The sequence below is a fragment of the Macaca nemestrina genome, chromosome 2, assembly GCF_043159975.1.
Source record: "Macaca nemestrina isolate mMacNem1 chromosome 2, mMacNem.hap1, whole genome shotgun sequence".
NCBI lineage: Eukaryota > Metazoa > Chordata > Mammalia > Primates > Cercopithecidae > Macaca > Macaca nemestrina.
This window is the reverse complement of record NC_092126.1, coordinates 183,405,448-183,429,832: the sequence shown is the minus strand read 5'-3', so window position 1 is coordinate 183,429,832 and position 24,385 is coordinate 183,405,448. Positions and strand designations below refer to the sequence as shown.

Here is a 24,385-nt window from a genome sequence, read left to right as displayed (position 1 = left end):
TCAAGATTAGTCTAGGCCAGTGGTCCTCAATGCTGCCTGCACATTAGCACTGCCTAAGAAACTTTTAAAACTCACCTGTGCTTGTGTCTGACCCTAAACCAGCAGAATCAGAATTCCTGGGGGTGAGGTTCCCTTATCATTTTATGTGTGTGTGTTTTTAAGCTCCTTAGATTATTCTGAGGCTAAAAGGATTGAAAAACACAGTGCTGGGCTGAGCTTCTGCTGAGAAAGAGAATAAAGAAATAAATGTAGGAAAGGTGGGAGGTAGATAAGACCATTCCCTCTAAATCCTGAAACAGAACTTGGTCTATACTCAAGTGCTCAATAAATGATTGCTGAAACTTGTCCAATGTGAGGTGCTATGATGAGAATGAAGGAGTTCACAATCTATTCATGATTTTAGGATTCTTTATGGCCTCATATAAGAAACATTTACAAAGAACCACAAGTAAACTTAAAAGTAGGAGAAGCAGGTAGTCATGTCCATATAGATCAAGAAGAAATGTTTTAAAACCTGAACACTATTCAAGTCTACATTACTCTCTGCTTTCCTTCTCCTTTCCCATTTTTAATTTCTTGATTCCTCCATTCAACTCACATGTCATGTATGAGATGTGATAAAGGGCACGTATGATAAAGGGACTGGCTACATTCCAAAAGGCTTTGTTGTCATTCTCTGAGGAAGAGACAACAGAGCTGAGCACTGAAGTAAGAGTAGGAAGTAACTTGATGCTATGTGTACATATGTTGGAATCCAAGGGCGTGCAGGGCTGGCTGATCTTTCAAGACAGAAGAGACAGCAAAAGCCACATGTTGGGAAAGAGTATGGCTTATTCAAGGAACACAGAGGAGACCAGTATAAGAGAAAGAAGAACATGGTGTGGAAAGGGACTAGAATGTCCAGGAGGGTCTTGTCCATTTGCTTTCATATATATACATACCATGTACCACTCCCTCTCACAATTAAGCCTGTCACATGTTTTTCTGCCTTGCTTTGACCTGCTATTACTATCTCACCTTTAGTATCAGTGACCGACTAACGTCCTGAAGAAAATCTCTAAGTGATTTTTCTAAAATTCCAAGCACTTTTTTCTTTACTTTTCCTCTTTTTTTCTTTTTTTTTTTTTTTTTTGAGACAAGGTTTCACTCCATTGCCTAAGCTGGAATGCAGAGGCAGGATCTTGGCTCACTGCAACCTCTGCCTCCCAGGCTCAAGCGATCCTTCTGCCTCAGCCTCCCAAGTAGCTGGGACAATAAGTGCATGATACCACGTCTGGCTAATTTTTGTAGGTTTTTGTAGAGACAGGGTTTCTCTCTGTCACCCACCCTGTCTCAAACTCCTGGACTCAAGAGATCCGCCCACCTTGGCCTCCCAAAGTGCTGGGATTACAGGTGTGAGCCACTGTGCCTAGCCCAAACTTTTTTTTTTGTTTTTTGTTTTTTTTTCAGAGACAGAGTCTTGCTCCGTGACCCAGGCTGGTGTGATCTCAGCTCACTGCAACCTCCGCCTCCCAGGTTCAAGCGATTCTCCTGTCTCAGCTTCCCAAGTAGCTGGGACTACAGGCGTGCACCACCACGCCCTGCTAATTTTTGTAATTTTTTTTTTTTTTTTTTTTTTTTAGTAGAGATGGGGTTTCACTATATGTTGGCCAGGCTGGTCTCAAACTCCTCACCTCAGGTGATCTGCCTGCCTCGGCCTCCCAAAGTGCTAGCATTATAGGCATGAGCCACCATGCCTAGCCTCACCAAACTTGTATTCATATTACAAATGTAATACATGCTCATTGGAAAACAAAATTCTAACAATTTATAAACACATAAACAAAAGTTCCCCCTAAATTCTACCCACTAAAAATGATCACCATTAACAATTCCACATATATTATTTAATTTCTATTTGCATGTTCAAATATCATCTCAATTTTTTAGAAAAAAATGTGATAATACTAGACAGCGTTCTGTAACTTGCTTTTATAAATTAATATATCATAAATATATTTCTGTGTTAGCATCCACAGTTTTACCTTATTCTATTTTAGCATCAGCATGGTATTTCATCATAGAGATGAACCATTCAATAACGGACAATTAGGCTGACTCCACGTTTTTGCATTTACAAGCCAAACAAAACATCAGTGAGCATCCTTGTATATATTCTTACTCGATTGTATAAATATTTCTATAAGTTCTTGGAAAAGCATGTTTCAAAAGGTATGTATATTTTAATTGTAAGTATTTCAAAATTTCCACCCAAAAGTGTTGTATCAATTGACCGCCCATAAATGGCATATGAGAGTGCCTATTGCCATTCTCTGTCTCTGACTGGTAATCTCTCATCTTACATAAATAATCAAAACCAAAATTTACCATGATTCGTGTCCTTCGACCCAATCCATTTCCTGGGCTATAACCCTGTTTCCAACTTTATTTTCATTATGTTTTCACATGTTTGTTTTCTCCACTAGATATGAGATCTTTGGGACCAGGTTATACCTTTCCATTTCCAATGCCTGGCATTATACCTGATACACAACTGTAATTTGCTGTAGGAATAAATGATTGAATGGATTATACACACACACACACACACACACACACATATACACACATACACACATATATAAGTACAAACCCTTATAGAGCATTTACTACGTGCCAGACATTGTTTAAGCACTTCTACTAACTCATTTAATCCTCCCAACAATCCTATAAATTATCAATGAATGAATATGAAATCCAAATTCAAGTAAATCAAATGGCAATAATTGAGGTATGTTTAAGGGGCAGCAGCAGCAAAAGGCAGAAATGAATAACTCTGTTTGGGAGAGAGGGTTACAGAGGAAACGATGCTCAAGGCTTGTAGCTAGGAGCAACCAGCTGAGGGACTGAGTAGAATTAACAAAGCAGAGGAAATAGTTTTAAAAAAGACAAAAGTCATGGAGCAGCAGGGTATATTTTAAGCCTTGAATACAGAGTGGCTGAAGTATATTTTATAAAGAAAGATGGGGGCTGGGCGTGGTGGCTCACGCCTGTAATCCTAGCACTTTGGGAGGCTGAGGCGGGTGGATCACAAGGTCATGAGTTCAAGACCAACCTGACCAACATGGTGAAACTCCGTCTCTACTTAAAAAAAAAAAAAAAAATTAGCTGGCTGTGGTGGTGCGTGCCTGTAATCTCAGCTATGGGGGAGGCTGAAGCAGGAGAATGGCTTGAACCCAGGAGGTGGAGGTTGCAGTGAGCTGAGATCACACCACTGCACTCCAGCCTGGGTGACAGAGCAAGACTCCGTCTCACAAAAACAAAAACCAAAAAGAAAGATGGGAAAGCACTTAATGAGACAGATTATGAGAATACTGTATCAGTTATAAGAAATTTGGATATTCTTTCAGGGAGTGGGGAGTCATTGAAGCAATTTAGGTAGATTTTCATTTTAGAAAATGTGCAGCAAGAGGCACAAATTCAAATACCTTGGAGAACCTAGCAAGTAACAAAAGGGGTCTGGTTTGAAGTAATGGGAAGTCTTGCGGGAAGCACAATGAAAAGTGTATAAAGACACTGAAGTTATTAAAAACAACAACAAAATAAAAACTGCTAAGTAAATTCAGCCTCAGGATTGCTGGTTTGAACCTCTGGGGTAGAGGAAGTGCTGACTGCATGGGGAAGAGCATAGAAGAAGTAGAGACTAATTAAGGAACCCCTTCATGTAAAATATAACCAGGACAAAAACAAGAGAAAATCTGCAGAAGGGAACAAGAAGCCAACTTAAAAATATTTAGGAAGGGAAAAAATCATAGGCCATGCTGACCGATGGGAAGAAAGACAAAGAAGTCAGACTAAGTTCCCAGTTTCTGGCTAGATGACTGGAGATTTAATGAAAAAATTCAACTCTATAGAATTGGCAGGTAGATGTGCACACAGTCTTTGAAATTTAACAAAATAAAAGTAAATAATAAAGAAAAATTAACAAAAAGAAATGGCAGGTAGAGATTGTCAGGTAGGTAGACAAAATGAGTTTAGTTTTCAAATGTTGAGTTCGGAATATCTGTCGTCCAAGTGCAAGCTCCCAGTAGATGGCTGGATTTATATATGCAGAGTGCCAAAAAAAAAAATTTCTTTTGAATATCTATCTAAATTGAAGGTAGACAAATAGGCTGAAGACAAATGGGCTTTCTCTCTGCTGACAGATTATCACAGAATGCTTTGAAAATATTAATAATTTTTAAAATAATAATGTTTTTTATGGCAACATTATTGTTATAGTAATAATGGGTTGGAAACGGAGATACAGGAGTTACCAGATTATGGGTGAGAATTAACAACAGAGAATTTATTATTGTCCTGAAAAAAAGTGTGAGCAAAATTATAGAGAATAAATTCTTTAAACTTCTGGATGCTTTTGTATCTGTAGTCATTCTTTACGTTCATGATATCCTAAAATTCTTTTTGTTTACTTTTGTATTTTTCTTATGTAAATTTGAGATGTGAAAATGACAATGACAAGCTGTACAATTTAGCTAGGGTATTAGAGAAATCAGCTTGTAAATAACATATTCAGATAAATTGTAACATATACCTATATTTTTAACACACTTTGTCAAAAGCATATATCATATAATTCCATCCAGTTACCTTAGATGATTCCTTGCTAATGATTTTATTTGGCAACACATAGATATACCAAAAAGGAAGGGTGAATACAAGTGTATAAGGCAAATAGAGATAAATTATACATCAAGAATAGCACTGCCATTGTCTGAAGGATTCTGTTTTCAGATTGTGCCTGTGTGTGTGTGTGTGTGTGTGTGTGTGTGTGTGTGTGTGTGTGTCCTTACAGCTGTTAGTTCATGAAAAAGCAGGAAGTTCACTTTTAAAAACTAAGGCTAGTTCCAGCTAACATGTTGTTTACTATCCCTATTTCCAACCAGGAATTACTCAACCCCAATAAAAGCCTTTTGCCTGGAACATTTGGGAACGAAATTGGTATGAGCAAAGGGTTAAACAGACTCCCACATTAAAGCACAAACATCTCAAACCTAAGAATGGGTCAATCCCTATCCAAATGTTTATTTTGGGTCCAACTACAAAACCTATTTAGAGTCAACTTCAATTAGCGAAGACGACTACTAGAAGGATAATGGAGAAATAGAGTTTCCAGCTCTTTTTTTTTTTTTTTTTATCGGTTTGCTCAACATTTTAAAACGAATTAAAAGCAGATGTTGAAATTGCTGCCAACTGTTCACTTGTCATCTGTGAATGGGAATTAACTTGGTTTTGTTCATCATTCAATTAAATGTTAAGCTTCAGTAGTTTAAAGAGCCTGGGAATGCAGGTCCTGATGGGATTTTAAAAAGGCAAATAACTGAACTAATTTTCATAATTGTGAAAACATTTGTCCTTGTAAGGTACAAAGGGAAATTCTTGGGAAAGTTTAGAATTCTGAAACTCTCACACAATAGCTGCAAAAACAAAAATCAATATTTTGTTATTTAACAAGAACTCTTAGGCACTATCTATGCGTTCAGCCTTGCATTTGGTGCAGTGGAGGCTACAGAGGAACTTAAAAACAGTTGCCATTCTCAGAGTTAAAGAATACAAGATGCTGTATGATTCAGTGCCCAGATGAGAGTGCCTGTTGATGGTCCTAAACTAGGTGAGAGGCGACAGAATGTAAGAAGGGTTGAGATGATATAAGCAGGAATCTCAGGGGCAAGTTTCACTGAACAATGAAGAATGTGTAGGATTTAATATCACTTCATGTAGCAGCCAGCCTCTGAGATGGCCCCCAGTGATTCTTGCCTTTGGGTATTCAAGCCTTTGTTGTGGTTCTTTCCCACATTGAATAAAGCTGACCAATAAGATACTGCAGAAATTACGACTTCTGAGGGTAGGTAATAAAAAAATGTTGTCGCTTCAATCATGGTCTCTGTTGAACTCTTACTCTGCGGGAAGCCAGCCACTACGTCAAGAGAATGTTCCAGCAGCCCATGGAGAGGCTCATTTGGGGAGGATCTGAGGCCTCCGGCTAACAGTCAACACCAACTCATCAGGCATGTGAGTGAGCCACCATGGAACTGGATCCTCCAGCCCCACTGAAGCCTTTAGATGACTGCATGACTGCAACCCTGGCCAACATCTTGCCTCCAACCTCAAGAGACCCTAAGCCAGAACATCTAGCTAAGCTGCTTCTAGATTCCTGAATGCACAGAAATTGTGAGTTAAGTATTTATTGCTTTAAGACATTGAGTTTTGGGGTAATTTGTTGTGTAGCAGTAGATTAAAACATCTCAGGTCTTTGTCTTCACCTAAGAATGCACAAAAGTCAAGAAAAGGCTGCACGAATATGGAATAAATGATCAAGAGCTATGATCATTTCTCCATCTCTTTTTAACAAATGGTAAAATAATATTTCAATGAAAACTGAATTAAATTCTACTCACATAACAACTATGACCATGCAGATGAGTTCATAATCCTTACCTGTCCCTGAACCCAACCAGCCATTTCTATATAGGTGAATAGTTTAATCCATTACAAAAGTACTTCAGAAAATTCCCTAGTTCATTTTACAAATATTTATGGAGATTCTACTGTGTCGTAGGCATGGTAGAAATTAAGTACATGTAATACAGTATAAATGACATAATTATATGGCTCAGAACACCAAATAATAGATGCAAAATCTTTTTATGTTCTCTACAATTTCATTTAAAACCAAGACATTTTAATTTTATCGTTATGAGAAATACATTTTTATTTGATTTTATCCAAGGATAATATGAAATAATACACCTTCCCATTAGAATGTGGGATCTACAATTAGATGCACAAATGCAGGTAGGGGATACACCCTAAGATTTCATAATGAAATCCTCTCTAGTTCTTGAAAAGTGTTTTTGTTTTGTTTTAAGCAGAGGTCCATTATGAAAATTTAACAAATTCTACTTGAGGGAGTGAAACCTGTCTCAGAAAAATAAAAATAAAATAATAACAAAGAAAAAGGAGTCAAAGACCTTCCAAGTTTCAAGTACTACTTGGCCTCTCAGCTAGATTTCTAGAGTTATCACTAGAGGAAAAAGGATGTCCGAGGTCTTGAATATCATGACCTTGGAGCAAATACTGAGTAGAACTTACAACAGGTTGATGAATAAAGAGCAAATGGGCAGGGCATGTTGCCTCACACCTGTAATCCCAACACTTTGGAAGGCCAAGGTGGCTGGATCACCTGAGGTCAGGAGTTCGAGATCAGCCTGGCCAACATGGCAAAACCCCGACTCTACTAAAAATACAAAAATTAGCCAGGCATGGTAGCACACGCCTGTGGTCCTGGTTACTCGGGAGGCTGAGACGAGAGAATTGCTTGAACTTAGGAAGCAGAGGTTGCAGTGAGCTGAGATCATGCCACTGTACTCCAGCCTGGGTGACAGAGTGAGACTCTGTCTCAAAACAAACAAACAAACAAACAAACAAAAACAAACAAAAAAACCAAAGACACAAATCCCCAGAAGATACTATCGCTAAACAATTTCGGTTGAAATCTTGTCCCCAATGGGTTATACATCACTAAGATATTGACCCTGTCTAGACCTGGCTCCCTAATTTGTGAGGACTAGTACAAAATTAAAACCAGTGGCTCCTTGTTCCCAAATTATTAAGAATTTCAAGATGGCAACACTAGACTGTGAAATTAAGCACAGAGTTCTTCTAAGCATATGGTCTCATGCTATTGCATAGACTACATGTCCATGAAGCTGGCTCTGGCTCCATTAAAGAACACAGAAGTCAGAACTTTCCACTTTACTTTGACAGAATAAAGAACTGTTTAAAAATGTCAAGTGACATATTTTTAATGGGAAAATATTCTACTAGAGACTATAAAGCAGTTGCTGATTTAATTATACTCAAAATGAATCATAATTGAGTACTAGAATCTTCTTAACCAGTGAACAACTGCTTCTCATGTCAATGACTGAATAGGTTTTAAAACCATTTTTTTAAAAGTTTCTGAAAACCTACTGGCAACAATTGAAGGGACCCAGCGGAGGTCCTGAATATTAGAATGGTAATGTGACCTAGATTCACGTCTTTTATTCTTTTTGATAGAAGGCATCTAAAGTCTCATTCTATGTTAAAAGAAATGTTCCCTAACAGAGGACTGAACATTACAGAGATCCAGACCTTGGAAGTGGGTGCAGTACCATGCAGATCTGTATTATTGCCTTTTAGGGAAGAGAGTGAACATGTTTTTGGTTGTAAATGAGATAGCTGTACTATGTTTTGTATTTATTTTAATAAAAAATAGGCTTTAAAATTATGAAACACTTTCCATACCTAAGTATAGACTCTGTAAAGAATACTGGCCACCTATGTGGCCACCTTGGGCCCTTAATAAAATATTAAAAAATTAATGCAAACTCCTCCCTTTCCCTGAATGTAACTGCCATTCCGAGATTTCTATGTATCATTCCCCTGCATTTTAAACTCATATGGATCTATTTTTAATATACTGTCTTTTAAACACCAAATATAAATGATACCATACTTTACCTATCCGTCTGCAATCTGTTTTGCTCATTTAACAGCGTATTTTTCAGATGTATCCATATTGTTACATGCAGTACTACTTCATCACTGTTGTTTTCAGGGCTTGCAAAAGCATTTCTTTAGGTCCATCCTCCTGAGTGTGTGCTCATCCCAAGGCCCCGGTGGTGGCCAAGTGTCCGCCCATGTGGTGTGAAGGGGAAGTGGAATGGGAAGAGAAGGATTTTGGCAGCTCTCCTTTCCTGGAATTCCAGTCCTAGAATTCTAAATTCGGACTTGATCTTTCAGACTGTTAGGAAGATATATTTAAGTTAGGAGGCTAGAACGTATCTCCTTTAGTATTTAGCTTGATTTACAACTTTTAAATATTCAGACAAAAAGTATGCGGGCCTTCACTTATACTTTTGACGGGGCCTCACAAATAGAGGTGGTCCTGCCCCTTTCCTTACGTCCCACTTCTTTCTGCAAATTAAATTGCTACAGCAGGAAATTACTGAACTGTGGCTCTTCTCCTACGTCCGCCTTCCCTGTGTCAATTCCCATTTCCCTGGGTTTCTCAAATAGTTAGGACTCTAAATTCTAACTTTGTTAATTTCGACGCCAAGCTGGAATGAAGACGCTAACTGGACGCCAAAAAGAGACGCTGTTACCACACAAGGCCTCCAACTGGGACGGCTCCCACCGAGCTCCGCCCACCCCGCCCCGTCCGCGGCACCGTGGCATCCTGGGACATGTAGTCTTTGGAGAGGCAGCTGCCTCCACCAAGTCTCCTCCCCCAAGACGCTGCCTTTCGGCCTCGGGACGCCGTGACGCTGCGTTCCTGCAGTGCCTTGCCACCTCCCTCTTTCTTCCCGTCTGGGGAAGCTCAGTGCTGGACTTCCGAAGACCTTTTACGACATTGGGTCTCGGAGTTGGTCTCAGCGCGGGATCCACTTTTCGGCAAAGTGACGTGGACGTCAACAGCAATGGCGGAAGGAGAAGAGGTCCTGCCGCTGCCAACGTCGAGCGGCGACAACTGGTGAGTGAGAGCCGGGGCTAATTCCCAGTGCCCCTTTATTCTTCCTTCTCAACATCGTGCCGGTCCCCGAGGAGCCGTCTGGCGTCGGCATAGAACGGAGAGGCCAGTCCTAGGCGAAGTCCGGTGCCCTGCCCCGCCCCCTCTGCCTGCCGGGTGCCCCCTGCCTGCCAGGTTCTACCCGAGGGACTGGGGCGGGACTCCCAAGGAGAGGGGTGTCATCCAGGTGCTGGGCCTCAGAACGGTCCTCCCATGTCGTCCGTCAGTCTCCAAAGTGTGCTGGAGAGGGTGGCTTCAGGGCTGGGTTTGGCCGGAGTCCCTGGCTGTGGGAGTTGGAGTAGGCTGAAGACGGAAGTTTGTTGGATGCAGATCTGAGGCACTAAAATACAATATGAAGAAAAGACGTTTTGAAATGACCACTGCGAACTTTGCTTGAGGGTTCAGAGGTTGACCCCAGGAGGATCCCTTCCACGTAGCTGGTATACTTTTTTTTTATTCCGGCTGTTATCTCGTTTTGCATTCCAACAGTTTTCATCATGCGTCTCCTTCACGCAAGTCGTCGTTTCCCCTACTACCACGTTTCTCACAGCTCGATTTCTGAGCTTTGGATGCAGTGTGGGACTTTGCTCTTGCTGCACCCAAGCTTTTGCATGCTTACCTGATTTATAGTCGGGATGGTGGGGGAGGACCGCCAATAATTTTTTGGTAAATTGCTTACCCAGTGTTAATCTTTGGGAAAGGCTTCTACTTTTGAAATGGTTGATCTCACAGTACGTTGTTATGTTCTACAACATCACTTTTGAAAAAGGGACCTTTAGAGGCTTGTCTAAGTTTTACAGTTGATCTAAGTGTATTAACCACATGTATTAGTTTTGGGTTTACTTGTTCGTTATATTCTTTGTGTACAGCTCATGGGCACTTTAAAAATAATACAGGACATTCATAGACCTCGACTTTAATCCCAGAGGAAAAAAATGGAAATCGTTGAAAGGGATAGATAATTAGTAATTAAGAAATTGAGCTCTCCATTAGCAGACATCAAACATTCCTTAGCGCTGGGCTCTCCAAGGTGTCAGAGGAACACTTCATGGTGATCTAGATGTAGTTTTTGTTCTTCAACTTGCTTATGTTGGAGTTGGGGAGGTATAACAAGGTAAAATTAATCTCATTCTTTGTGAGCGTGATTAAAAGTATTACGAGAGGTTGGCAGTGGGGGCTGGGGCAGTTGGAGTCACTGGGGGAAAGCTTCCTGAAAGCAGCAGCATTTCAATTAGGCTTTGAAGAATGAGTAGGATTTAAACCCCAGGGCTGTCTGATAGAAGCCACATATTGTAATTTAAAATTCTCCAGTAGCAGCGTTAAAAACTAAAAAGAAGCTGGGCGCGGTGGCTCACGCCTGTAATCCCAGCACTTTGGGAGGCCGAGGCGGGCGGATCACTTGAGGTCAGGAATTCAAGACCAGCCTGACCAATATGGTGAAACTACGTCTCTACTAAAAATACAAAAGTTAGCGTGGCGTGGTGGCGGGTGCCCGTAATCCCAGCTGCTCAGGATGCTGAGGCAGGAGAATCGCTAGAACGCGGGAGGCAGAGGTTACAATGAGCGGAGATCGAGCCACTGCACTCCAGCCCGGCGACAGTGTGAGACTCCGTCTCAAAACAAAGAAAAACAAAAACTGAAAAGAAACAGGTGAAATCAGTTTTAATAATCTATTTAACATACTTCAACATGTAATTAGTTTAAAAATTATATAATTGTACATCTTTTTTGTGCAAAGTCTTCAAAATCCAATGTGCATCTTACATCTACCTTATATTTCAGTTTGGTCTAGCCACATTTCAGATATTAAATATCCACACATGGCTTGGGGCTAACATATTAGTGCAGAATCAGATTAAGAGATGGAAAAGGCCTCTGAATGGAGTAACAGCATAAGCCAGGGCGTAGACAAGGCAACTAATTTGTTTTGAGAGTAAGAATGAGAACTACCTGGTTGGAAAGAAGTTGCAGAAAAATACGTCTTTTTGCTTCTGGTATCCTGCAAGAATGGCAGGAGAAAAAAGAAAAATAGGTCTGGAAAAATAGTAAAAAAAGTTTTTAACTAATTAAAAGAACGTTTTATCAGTGACAGACATTACAACACTTTTCAGAAAGTGACCTAGTTGATTGTAGCCTGAAGTTTGCTGTTTTGGAACGGTGAATTGTATCATAACCTGGCCTTCACCAGCTCATTGAGTGCCGTGAGGGGAAATGTTTCCACAGTTAAGGTGCCTCTGGGGAGTTCTTAGGTTTGAGGGATTGTGAGCATGTTCCTGGTTCGCAGGGGCAGAGGACATGGAGTGAATGTTTACTAGAGACAGCACTTGTTCTCTTGTGGGATTGCTGTACCTTTGGTGTGTCTTTGTATTTTTGCTGGTTTTATTTTCATGAATGGAGGAACACTGACATGGTCAGTGATTTCTGTTTTCCCTCCATCCTCTTCTAATCTTTCTCCTTTTTCTCCCAGCACTCTCATCGTCCCCCCAGAAGAGGGTTTGAATAGAGTCAGGAAGACTTTGGGATTGGGAGCCATAGATTGAGTAAAGCCTGTGTTCTTAGAGTGCTTGGTGAATGGGTTATAGAATGGGGATGCTTTACTCTCTTTTTATTTTGTTTTAAGAAACGAGGTCTCGCCATGGTGCCCAAACTGGCCTCATACTCCTGAGTAGCTGGAGACTACAGGTGTGCCCTATCCGTCCAGGTGTTTTACGCTCTCTTTCTCTTCCCTTCCTCTCCCTCCCTCGCTTTCTTTCTCTCTTTTTGAAGCAAATGTTTTTAACTCCGTCAGATGGAATTTTTTCCAAAATACATCGTATATCTTACTGCCTAGCTCAAACTCATCTTAATGACTTGAGTCATTCAGTTTACAAATGTAATTTAAGGATAAAACTACATGTCTGTCCTCAAGGAATTTATGGTCTAGATACAGGAGGTGTGTTTGAGAACGTGGATTACTTTTGTGTTACTGTAATATGGTGAGACTTTTGGGGCCTATCTAGACAAATTGTTGCTATGCTAAATGACACAGCAGTCCCTTTTCGAGATTGCTTTTTGTAAGTTTTTCCTATTTTCTTTTTTTGTTGTCAGTAGTATCTCTTAATTTGTTCCTAGTCTGTGAAACTAAGTCATTGAACTTGTTAAAATTGTATATACATTCTTAAAAAGGCTCAGGATGGACCTTGAAGATCTTAAAAGTATGTGGACTCTATGACATTGTTTTTGCTGATTTTCAGTTATGTTCTAGTTCAGTGCTTCTCAAAATTTAAATGTGCATTGGAATTATCTGGGGAGCTTGTTAAAATGCTACCCAGGTAATTGTAGTTGTGATTCAGTAGATTTTGAGGTGGAACTTGAGATTCTGTTTCTGACTAGCTTCTGGGTGTTGCCGATTATGGTGGTTTATGGACCACACTTTAGTTATCAGGGTTCTAGATTATATGTATATCAGAATGAGTAGGTCAGAGGAATTTGTGTATGTCACATTGTATCACCTTACAGGTTATACTAAAATACGTGTAATTACATGACTTATCGTTGCTCTTTAGATAATGAACTTCTCAAGGGCAGTGGCTGATAAAAGGCAGGCGGCTCAGTAAATGTTTGTTGAGTGAATGTACGCATGAATGAATAAAGACTTTCATATAATTATGTGCAATAGCATACTAAGCTGTCATTTCATACAAATTTCCTGACTCCAGTGTTTTTGTGAGCTGTGGAATTGTCTGTTAGTATAATGCTTATTCTTTATGGAAAGCCAGAGTAATCAGAAAATGCCTCGGCTTTCAAGCTCTCTGGGATTCAGCCATGTAAGCTCAAAGGGTGTGCTGAAATTTTTGTAAAAATGCTTATAGTTAGTTTGAAGTGATTTGAATTTAATTTAAAAAAATTAATATAAGTTGTGAGAATCTGGATTTGTAAAATTAAACATGTTGAATTGTTACAGTGAAAAGATTGGTAATTACCCTTCTTGGTATTGAAGAAAAATAGCACTGGATTTGAACATATATTCTCATTTTCCAAGACTTTCTTCCTGAAATAATGTCTAAAGATCTAAAGTCATAACTTAAAAATTGTTTTGGTCTTGACGTTAATTATATAACTGTTGAAATTGGGAGTTTGTTTAATTAAAAAATGTTACTTAATATTCAGCTTTTAGTGTTTTTTATTGCTAAACTCTTCTTAAATTATTGCTAAACTTTTCTTAAAATTGTAAAAATATCAATTCCACAAGAATCTTTTATTGTTGTTAATCTGAGATGTGAGTAGCAATTGTTTGAGAATAAGAAGTTATTTTTCAAAGTTTTCTGTACTCTGTAAATAGTACTATCAGTGGTCCCTGTTTAATAATCATTAAAATATGAGAAAAAATTTAAATATCATTTAAGAACTAAGTGTTTGAAATTTCAAATATGATATAATCAATAAAGAAATATGTTAAATACAAAAGAAAAAGTAACTTTGTTTAAGAAGAACATTGTCTACTTGTGAAATTGGGAAGGCTAGATACTACTTTAGAAGAAATGAGAAAATGAACTTCATTTGTTGAATTGGGGTTGTGATTTGACAGTTGATTTTGTAAACTATAATTAGAGGGCAGGCAAAGAAATGAAAAAGACATACTGTTTACATTAAAGTCTTTAATTATAATGTAAATTTTATAATTTTTAAAGATAATTTTTTTTTTTTTTTTTAAGACGGAGTCTCATTCTGTCACCCAGGCTGGAGTGCAGTGGCATGAGCTTATGATCTTGGTTCACTGCAACCTCTGCCTCCTGGGTCCAAACGATTCTCCTGCCTCAGTCTCTCAAGTAGCTAGGATTACAGGCATGTACCACCATGCCCGGCTAATTTTTGTATTTTTAGTAGAGATGGGGTTTCACCATGTTGGACAGGCTGGTCTCGAACCCCTGACCTCAGGTGATCCACCCTCCTTGCCCCCGACAGTGTTGGGACTGTAGGCGTGAGCCACCACGCCCAGCCTAAAGGTAATTCTTAAGTAATAATTCACTTCTAGGATTTTGTTTCCTGTGGATGTTTTAATATCCATAATTTGAGTTAGCGATTGCTTTTTGCATGCTAAATAAATGTATTTCAGTTAATTCATTTTTATCTCTGTGTACTCACTGCAGAGAGGGGACAAGTGCATTCCCTATGTAAGTATAGTGAGCAATTCAGAGCACCCAGTTAAATATACTGCAGTATGCAGCCAACTTTTCAGAAGAGTCTTCTGGACAGAATTGAGAAAATATGCTTGACAAAGCATTTCTGCTGCATAGTGCTGAAATGTGGATTCTTTTTGGTATAAAGACAGTGCCTTTTCTCATGTGTCCAAAAGCAAAATAGAGTTTAGCAAAAACATTCTCAGTTCAGCAAACATTCGCTGAATAGTGGTTATATTCCAGCTGCTGTGTAAGGTTTTAGAAAAAAATTTGAAACCGTTTTAAGACCAGGAATGTGCATTGTGGTGCCTTCCTTGGACACTTTAATTTTTTCATCATTTTATCTCTAGGAATACTGTGTGAAAATAACTTCTGAAGATATCTAAATGCTGGTATTTTGGAAATTACAGGCTCTAGCAGAAAAGAATAGGACTAAACAGTTTGAAAAGGGGCAGGGCTTAAAATGAGTTCGATATTGAGAATTACAGATGGAAAGCAAGTAAGTACCTTCCACTGAGCTCATAAAATCAAATTCTTTCTTGTAGAAATAAAGAACATAAGAGCCACTTAAACCTATTTTCTAAAATTTACTGTCTAGTTGTTTTAAGGGTCTGCCTAACTTTTTAACCCGAGTTAAGAAAATAATGTCTAATTACATCATTTGTTGCAAGTCTTCATCTGTTTTCTTGATGCTTAAAGGAGTTTTTTCTTATCCTTTAGCTGACATTGCATTTGATAGTTGGGTGGGAATCTTGTAGTGTTTGCTTCTTTTTTAAAGTAGTTGTTACATTAAACTAGTGTTATGGTGGTATTTAATAATTTTAGCAAGGAGATACAGGTTGAATATGTCTTTGGAATGCTTGTATTATACTTAACCGGTTGAGCATCCTTAATCAAAAATCTGAAATCCATAATGCCTAAGTGAACATTCCTGTGAGTATCATGTTGGTGCTCCAGAGTTTCAGATTTTGGAGCATTTTGGAGTTGGGATTCTTGGATTTGGGATGCTCAACCTATATAAGAAAATACTATACATTTACATAGAGCATTACTCTTTATATATAATGCTTATATAAACGTTTCATTTTGATCTTAAAAACAGCTCTATGAGAAAGCATAGTTATGCGTTGGGCGTGGTGGCTCATGCCTGTAATCCCATCACTTGGGGAGGCCAAGAAGGGAGGATTGCTTGAGCTTAGAAGTTCGAGACCATCCTGGGCAACATAGTGAGGCCTCGTCTCTACTAAAAATAAAAAAATTAGCCAGGCTTGGTGGCACACACCTGTAGTCCCAGCTACTTGGGAGGTTGAGGCAGAAGAATTGCTTTAACGGGGGAAATCTAGGCTGCAGTGAGCTATGATCACTCCACTGCACACCAGCCTGGGTGACAGAGCGAGACTCGGTCTCTAATAATAATAATAATAATAATAATAATAATGTACATGTGTTATTTTTCCTTTAAACAGTTTCTAACCTTTGTTTTGAAGCCTCTGTGCATCACTTTGTGATGCAAAAGATTTTTTCGTCTCATGTATGTGTGCAATTTGAATACCAGAAATCCTTTATTTTGTGAATTCCATTTAGATTAATAACCATCAGCATAAAATTCAGTGAAATCCTCTTATGAAAAAAAATCTTCTCTGATGGTTTCAGTCCAGCTTAAAAAAAAAAACCCAATATGTATTTCTTTGTCGAACTATGATCCCCATTGGCATAGTACCTTTGAGAATTGTCCATATGTTGCAAAGTGTTGTCACTTCATTTGCTATAGTTGTTTCTTTATAACAACTATGTTTCTGAAGTGATAGTTTCAAGACAAGGAATGTTGGTGACACTTCTTTTATCGTTACACTTTGGATAAAGTGGAAATTTGTAATAGACGTAGGTAATATCTCTCTCTGACTTCTTGCTGTTTTCATACCACTCTCTGTCTTAGGCAAAAGATACACTCTATTTTTAGTTTCCAAATGCTGGGGGTAAGAAAACAAGGATGCATTTCATAGTGCCTTAAAAATACTGAAAAGTCACCCCATATATATAGATAGAAGGGAACAGTGTTGAGGATTTTTGTTTTGAGAAAGCATGGAAGAAGAAAGGATTTAGAGTACTCACTGAAGTTGACTGCTCATTAGAGAAATTACTCTCCAATTTTGTAGTCAAAATCTTACAGCAAATGCATTGCAACATTATACATGTAGTTATGAGAAACCTTTTTGTGTCTGTCTTTTTATTTTTTACTTAGGCAACAACTGAGTTTTTTTCTTAGCAGAGAAAGGGGCACCATTGGTACCGTTGGTGTAATTTGATCTACATGGATTGTAGATCAAAATAAATCTAAGATTTAAAACACCTGTTCCATTTGTAGTTAATTTTAGTAGCTTATAAAATAACATTTCTGTGATCTCTATCTCTTTTTGTCTATTGCATACAGTGATGAAATACTGTAGCTGTTAAGTTTGGCTTGTCAAGCCAAGAGGACTAGATTTAGCACCTTCTTTACTTGGCCCAAGATCATGATTAAAACACAAATTCTAGGGAAGATTACATTATTCATAAGGGAATCTCCCAAAGCTGTTTTTATGGATCTGGTCCTAATGCAAAGTTTTACAATTTTTTTAAAGCTGGTGAATGGGTGTTTTTCCCCTTGGCATATAAATTTGTAACTTGTTAAAATGCTTGTAACAAGCATGTCTGATTCTGACACAAATCTAGATAACTTCACAATTATCAAGTTGTATCAAATTGTGTTCTCTCAAGACTTTAAGTTATCAAGTTCTTTTCTGAATGTGCTATCATACTATTGAAATACTTGGAAAGTTTTGATGGTTTGAGGTTGGTGTTTAAAAATAAGTTGCACAAGACATACTGTGGTCATTGAACTCCATGCGCATCTACTGTACAAGTGAATATGTAACAAAGTTATTCTCTTTTCATTTCTACCAAATGTCATACAGAATATTCAAGAGCTAATTAAGGAGTTTTGTTATGGTAGTACTTTGTAACCAGCGTCCTAACAATAGTAGCAAAATAGGTTCAGACAAAGCTTTGGTCCTGATGTCTCATTACCTGGGCATTAAGAAACCCCCAGAAATGTGGTGGCACAAATTAAGCCATGAAACCACAATTCAATACATGCAGCTTGCCACTGCTTGCTCAGTGTTCCACAGTTTGCTAGTGCTTATGACTAATTAGCTGTTCACTTTAGAACATTTTTAAATAATTGGTCAGAAGCTTATACCTGATTAGGATATATACATGGACAAGCTGGGCTGTTAAGGTTTAATCTGTGCTCACAGTGGTTTACATTCTAAACAAATATGAATAAACTGCACCTCATAGGCGCTCTCACACCTCTGTTCAACAGGATTTAGATGATAGGACTTGGACTAGAACCTTGGAATAGCCATCTGGCATGTAAGCTACATAAGAGCATTGACTTTTTTTTCTGTACTGCATCCCCAGTGCCTCACACAGTGGGTAGCCTGTAGTAGGTGCTCAATACGTATGTGTTGAAGGTTTGAATAAAAGAATACTTATGTCAGGGAAGGAAATAATTCAGAATATGGGTTAGGAAAGCAGAGGAAAATCTAAAAGAGGGTGTTTTAAGGAGACAGTCAAACTTTGCAGTGTTTGTAAAGGGGACGAGAGCTGAGAAAGATGACTAATGACTTCTGAGAGCACCTTTAGTAGAGTGATGGAGGTTTTGGGTGAATGAGAGCATTTAGCTGAGTCGAGACTACTGTTTTGAAGGAAGTTGAACTGTAAAGGGAAGGAGAGAGGTGACTTTTTGATGGGAAGTAGGTTATATTTATATATAGGACCCTTCAAGTAAGTAAATGTGAAAATTTTAAAGGAAAGGAGATAATCACAGGTTATATTTTTGAATGCTAGAAGTACTTTCAGTGAAGATTTCTGAGTTCTTTTTTTTAATCTTGGCTCTGTTTAATACTGTTAGCAGACTCACAGGTTTGAATAATATCCTATGTGATAGAAATAACATATTTAAGATGTTTACATGTCAGGCTTTGGGCTTTTATTGATTTCCCAGTAGTGTAGCTTTTGTTTTTTTATTTTAAGAAAACAATAATGAATCTTAGACCTTGATCACTTTAAGACACAAAATTAATTTTTTAATGTGGTAACTGGATTTTCCTTGTAATTTCTCTGTACTCTGCTGTTAAGTGTAGAGTGATTACATATATTATAGGCCCTACTTGGTCCTTTTAAAACTGCTAGTCTTCATTATTTTTATAATTACAGAAAAGGATTCAATTTTGAGAATTTTGAAGATTAGTAAAGCTGACTTAGCTTAGTTGATAGACTGAGAGGCTTCATGAATTTAAAACATTTTTTTTTCCAACCCAGAAAACATTCTATTAATATCTTAGTGTTTTAGTTTTGGTTAAGAAAGAAGGTGGAGATGATACAGAGAGTGGTCCCTATGGAGTGGTGAGGATCAAAGAGGGATGAGAAGTGGAAGGGGGTTAGCAAGAGAGGGAAGAGATAAATTTAAGATAAGGGAAAAGTTGTTACATATATTGTCAAGAATTATTTGTGAAAGGAACAACCAAAAGTTTGGTAGCTGGATGGAAAGGGAAAGTGTGGGGACATTTTTGTGGTGAACATTGCTATTTCTAATGACAATTTTTGAGCATATTGTCTCGGAGGAAAGAGCCAGTAGAAAATAGACGGGAATAATAAGTTGCTTAAGTTTATTTGTTTGTTTTTGGAGGGGGCTGAGATCAAAGGGAAGAGAAGCCTGCTGGCCTATATTTTCTCTTTGGAGTCATAAGTAAAGTCACGTGAGGTAAAGTGGCCGGGTAAGGAGTCTGAAGTAAGTGGTGAATAGGAGATTCCCAGGCACTATTGTTATATGATAGCATCATAGAGTTGTCTTATTTTCCCAAGAAGCCCACAGTGAGTAGAGTATAGGAACAAAGAAGGCAGACTGGTTAGATTAACCTAATGTTAGGAATTTGCAACTTTCTGAATGTGACAGAAAGACCAAGGAGTGAAGAAGTCAAGAGTGTTGTCAAGAATATGCTTTAAGTTTTGGGCCATGGAATCAAGACTGAGGACATAAAGTGAAGTCACAAGAAGACTCTTCTAACTAATCCATGCCACCCTTCCATCCTTTACCTTTGTCTCCATCCACAGGGAGTGTAGGGAGGATGCTTACTCCCTCAAATTAATTATTTTCTCCACTCAAAAATTGAGCCACATATTTTTATATCTTTTATGTTACTTCCAAGTTTATCATACTGAAAACTTTTAAAATACAGTTTGTTGTCAGCTGTAAGTTGAACTTGTTTAGCCTGTTTATACTTGCAATATTAAGTACTGGAGAGCTAGAATGAAACAGTTTAAAGTAGCACATATGCCACGTTGTTTCCTACTTAATGGTTCTGTAAAGTATCCTTTCTTAAGTAGCAGTTACTTAATACGCTAAGCAAAGAAGTAATATGTTTGAGAACATGCAGTATTTCATTTTCCCTTCCTGCCTTAGATTGCTAGGGGTAATGACCTCCAGAGATGACACAAACAAGTGGGAAAACATTCCATCCTCATGGATAGGAAGAATCAGTATTGTTAAAATGGCCATACTACCCAAAGCAATTTGTAGATTCAGTGCTGTTCTCATTAAACTACCGTTGACTTTCTTCGCTGAACTAAAGAAAACTATTTTAAAATTCATATGGAACCAAAAAAGAGCCCAAATAGCCTAGGCAGTTCTCAGCAAAAAGAACAAAACTGGAGGCATCATGCTACCTGATCAAACTACACTACAGGGCTACGGTAACCAAAACAGCATGATACTGGTACAAGAACAGACACATAGACCAATGGAACAGAATAGAGAACCCAGAAATAAGACTGCACACCTACAACTATCTAATCTTCAATAAACCTGACACAAGCAACGGGGAAAGGATTCCCTATTTAATACATGGTGTTGGGATAACCGGATAGCCATATGCAGAAAATTGAAACTGGACCCCTTTACACTGTATACAAAAATCACCTCAAGATGGAAATCTAAAAACTGTGAAAACCCCAGAATAAAACCCAGGGAATACCATTCAAAATTATATTTTCAGTATAATTGAGTTTATTATAAATATATATGTCTATAAATATATATGTCTGTAAATACACACGTGACAAACTGAAAAGTAATTAACAAAAAGTGATTATCTCATGGTAATGGAATTGTGGTTGGTTTTTAATTTTTTTAACGCATTGGCAAAATTGTCTAAAATGATTATTAAAAAGTCATTTTAAGAAAGTAAGCTGTTGTTCAGTAATAATAACAAAAGTAATAGTATTCATGGATTCTGTTTATTAAAGAATTATGTAGCCAAGCATTGCACTGAATGTTTTGTGTTCAGAAACTTATTTAAGCATTAACTGACCCTATAAGGTAAGCACTGTGGTGCTTTTTCCTTTTATAAGGTCACATGGCTGTTGAAGGGCCAAAATTGAAACCCGGATCTGACACTGAAGCTCAAATTTATGAATTTTTATAATACATTAGAGTTGATTTTTTTAATTGTGGTAAAGTATACATAATGTAAGAAGTTTACCATCTTAACCATTTTTCAGTGTGCATTAGTATTAAGTACATTTACATTGTTGTGCATATAATCTCTAGAACTCCTTTCATCTTGCAGAACTGAAACTTTGTATCTGTTAAAGAGCTCTGCATTCTGCCATCCCTCTGCCCTGGTAACCTCTATTCTACTTTCTGTCTCTCTGAATTTAACTACTCTAAGTACCTCATATAAGTGGCATTGTATAGTATTTGTCTTTTTGGGACGGATTTATTTCACTTACCGTAATGTTGTCAAGGTTTACCTATGTCGTAGCATGTGTCAGAATTTCCTTCCTTTTTAGGCTGAATAATAGTCCGTTATAGCTGTACATAAAGTACACCCCCCCATTTTGTTTCTTCATTCATTCCTCAGTGAATGGACACTCGGGTTGCGTTCACCTTTGTGCTACTGGGAATAATGCTGCTGTGAACATGTGTATACAAAAGTCTCTTTCAGACTCTGCCTTCAGTTCTTTCAGACATTCCAGGATATGGAATTGCTGAATTGTATGGGACATTTATTTTTAATTCTTTGTGGAACTGTCATACTGTTTTCCCTACTGGCTGCATCATTTTGCATTTCCACTAACTGTACACAAGAGTTCACAGCTTTGTCAACACTTGTTATTTTATGTTTTTGAAAGTAGTAGTCATCCTAATGAGTGTGACGGGTTCTTTGGTTTGGTTTTATTGTTTTTTGTTTGTTTGCTTTTTGAGACAAGGTCTTGTTCTGTAGCCTGTGTTTTGAGACAGGGTCTCATTCTGTAGCCCAGGCTGGAGTGCAATGGTGTGATCTTGGCCTTACTACAGCCTCTGCCTCCTGAACTCAATTGATCTTCCTGCCTCAGCCTCTTGAGTACTTGGGACTACAGCCGCACACCACTACAACTTGATATTTTTTGTAGTTTTTGTGGAAACAGATTTTTTCCATGTTGCCCAGGCTGGTCTCAAACTCCTGGGCTTAAGCCATCCAACCAGAAGTGCTGGGATTACAGGTGTAAGCTACTGCTCCTGGCCTGGTTTGGGTTTGGTTTTTGAGTGAGGTTTTAATAGACTTGATCTTTAAATTCTTTCAGACCTCTTGAAGAATAAATAATTAATAAATAATACATATGTATCATACACTTAACCAGTTGAACTACTGATACTTATGTTCAAAATTAAGGTAATTATAATAACCAAAAAGTTGAAAAAACTCAAAAGCCCATTATGTGATGGATGGATAAGTAAAATATGGTATATTCATATACAGTGGACTATTTGGCAATGAAAAGCGTGTACTGATACATGCTACATTATGGATAGATGTTGAAATGTTATGCTAAATGAAACCAGGCATAAATGCCACACATTATATGATTCCATTTATATGAAATATCCAGAATAGGTAAATATGTAGAGACAGAAAGTAAATCAGTGGTTGGTAGAGGCTGGGGGCAGGATAGGAGGTGCTGGTGGGGAGGAATAGTGAGTGACTGCTAATGGGTATGGGGTTTCTTTAAGTGAAGAAAGATACTTGTTTAAAAAAAAAAGGGGATGAACTAAGTTTTGTTTCTTGTTTTTGTGCCCTGTTTGGCGAGAGAGTGTGTACATTTAAACAGTTTTCATAAATTTTGAAATGATGGGAAAAATAAGTTTTTAGAACATGGTTGGGAGGAAAACCAAATTTAGAAAAATGTTAATATATAGTCATTTTTTGCTAGTGGGAGATTTTCTGTAACTTTTTAAATTTTAGGAACAAAATATATGTAATCCAATTGCTTTTAAAAATCACAATTTTTGTATGATTCAATATGGTTTATTCAGAAAATTACAAAATTTCTTATAATGAATTAGTTAATTATAGAAGCATTTGGAAATGCATATTAAATTTGGTAGTGCTTGAAAATTCGTGCTTCCTTCTCCCATACATTGTGCAAATGCTTCCATATGTTATTCACCATTTGGTGGAAGAAGAAAAATCCAATTCATTTGCTAGCTTGAGTATAAACATTAAACTAATTCCATGTAAATCTAGTGACATTGTTTGCTCATTGTAATTCTGAAGCAACTTGGGCTACAATGCTTAGAGTAGGTGATTTTATCATACAACATCAGGTGAGGGGATATTCTGTTATGTTTTATTTAGGTTTTGAAAATATGCTATTGATAGATCATGACAGGAACCTATGGTATTATACCAACACATGTTAATAGTTTAAAAGTCACAGAGTCAGGAGGAGGTGAGTTTCTCCTTCCTTCCAACCTCAGAAGCATTGGATTTGGTCTGTCCTGAACTTTCTGAGCAAAGTAGATAATTTTGCTTATTTTTTGTATTTCTTAGAATAAATGGACAAGGCCTGTACTTTTCTGTTTTAAAACCTTGTCTGGATGTCCAGTGTAACTGTACCAACCTTTAATTTGTAAGGTCAGTGAGAAGCTGCTGTAAGGTCTAAGAAGACTGAACAAAACACAGTCCACCTACTCATACCACACCAGATATGGATTTTGCTTTTGTGTGTTAGAATTGTATTACTTGTTTAAAAGTAGAAACTTGGTTTAGGGGAAGAGGAGAGAGCTAAAGGCCATAGAATTCTTATCTCTGCTTGATCCTTCTATGAATTATTTACCTTAACAATTTTCAGCTCTTTACTACTTTTATAAGCACATTTATATTGTCGAAGGTCTAGTAACTGTACCTTTGGATGCCTTGTTCAGAAAATCATGTTACTTTTAATTATTTAGGTTTGTAAGAAGTATCTTTTACTAATTAAGGTGTAGCATTTTCTGGTCTTCGAAGGAGCCCTTGCTGATGGTTCTACTGCTGGAGAGCACATTCGTGGTTCCCTGGGGACAGCATCAAAGAATCCAACAGCAGCTGTATCAACAGAGATGTGCTTGTACATTGTTATGATTTACAAAGTACTTTGAGGATTGGGCATTTTGCAACAAAATACAAGCTTTGTTCTCGGGAATAGTAAGGGATTTGGCAAAATTATTTCAAAAAGAAAAGAATTTTGCACTAAAAAGTGAACAATTCTAATTCTTCATCTAGTAAAATAA

At 37.8% G+C, this 24,385-nt stretch overlaps 1 protein-coding gene across 2 annotated transcripts in view; it reads left to right on the top strand.

Moving 5' to 3' along the window:
• The first annotated feature begins 9,341 nt into the window (after positions 1-9,341).
• LOC105477472 (TBC1 domain family member 23) overlaps positions 9,342-24,385 on the top strand; it is a 63,983-nt gene continuing 48,939 nt past the window's right edge. For both annotated transcript variants that reach the window (XM_011733979.3, XM_011733978.3), the window contains exon 1: positions 9,342-9,556. In XM_011733979.3, the coding sequence (XP_011732281.1) occupies positions 9,504-9,556 (53 nt within the window). In that variant the 5' untranslated portion in view covers positions 9,342-9,503. The remainder of the gene's footprint in view (positions 9,557-24,385) is intronic.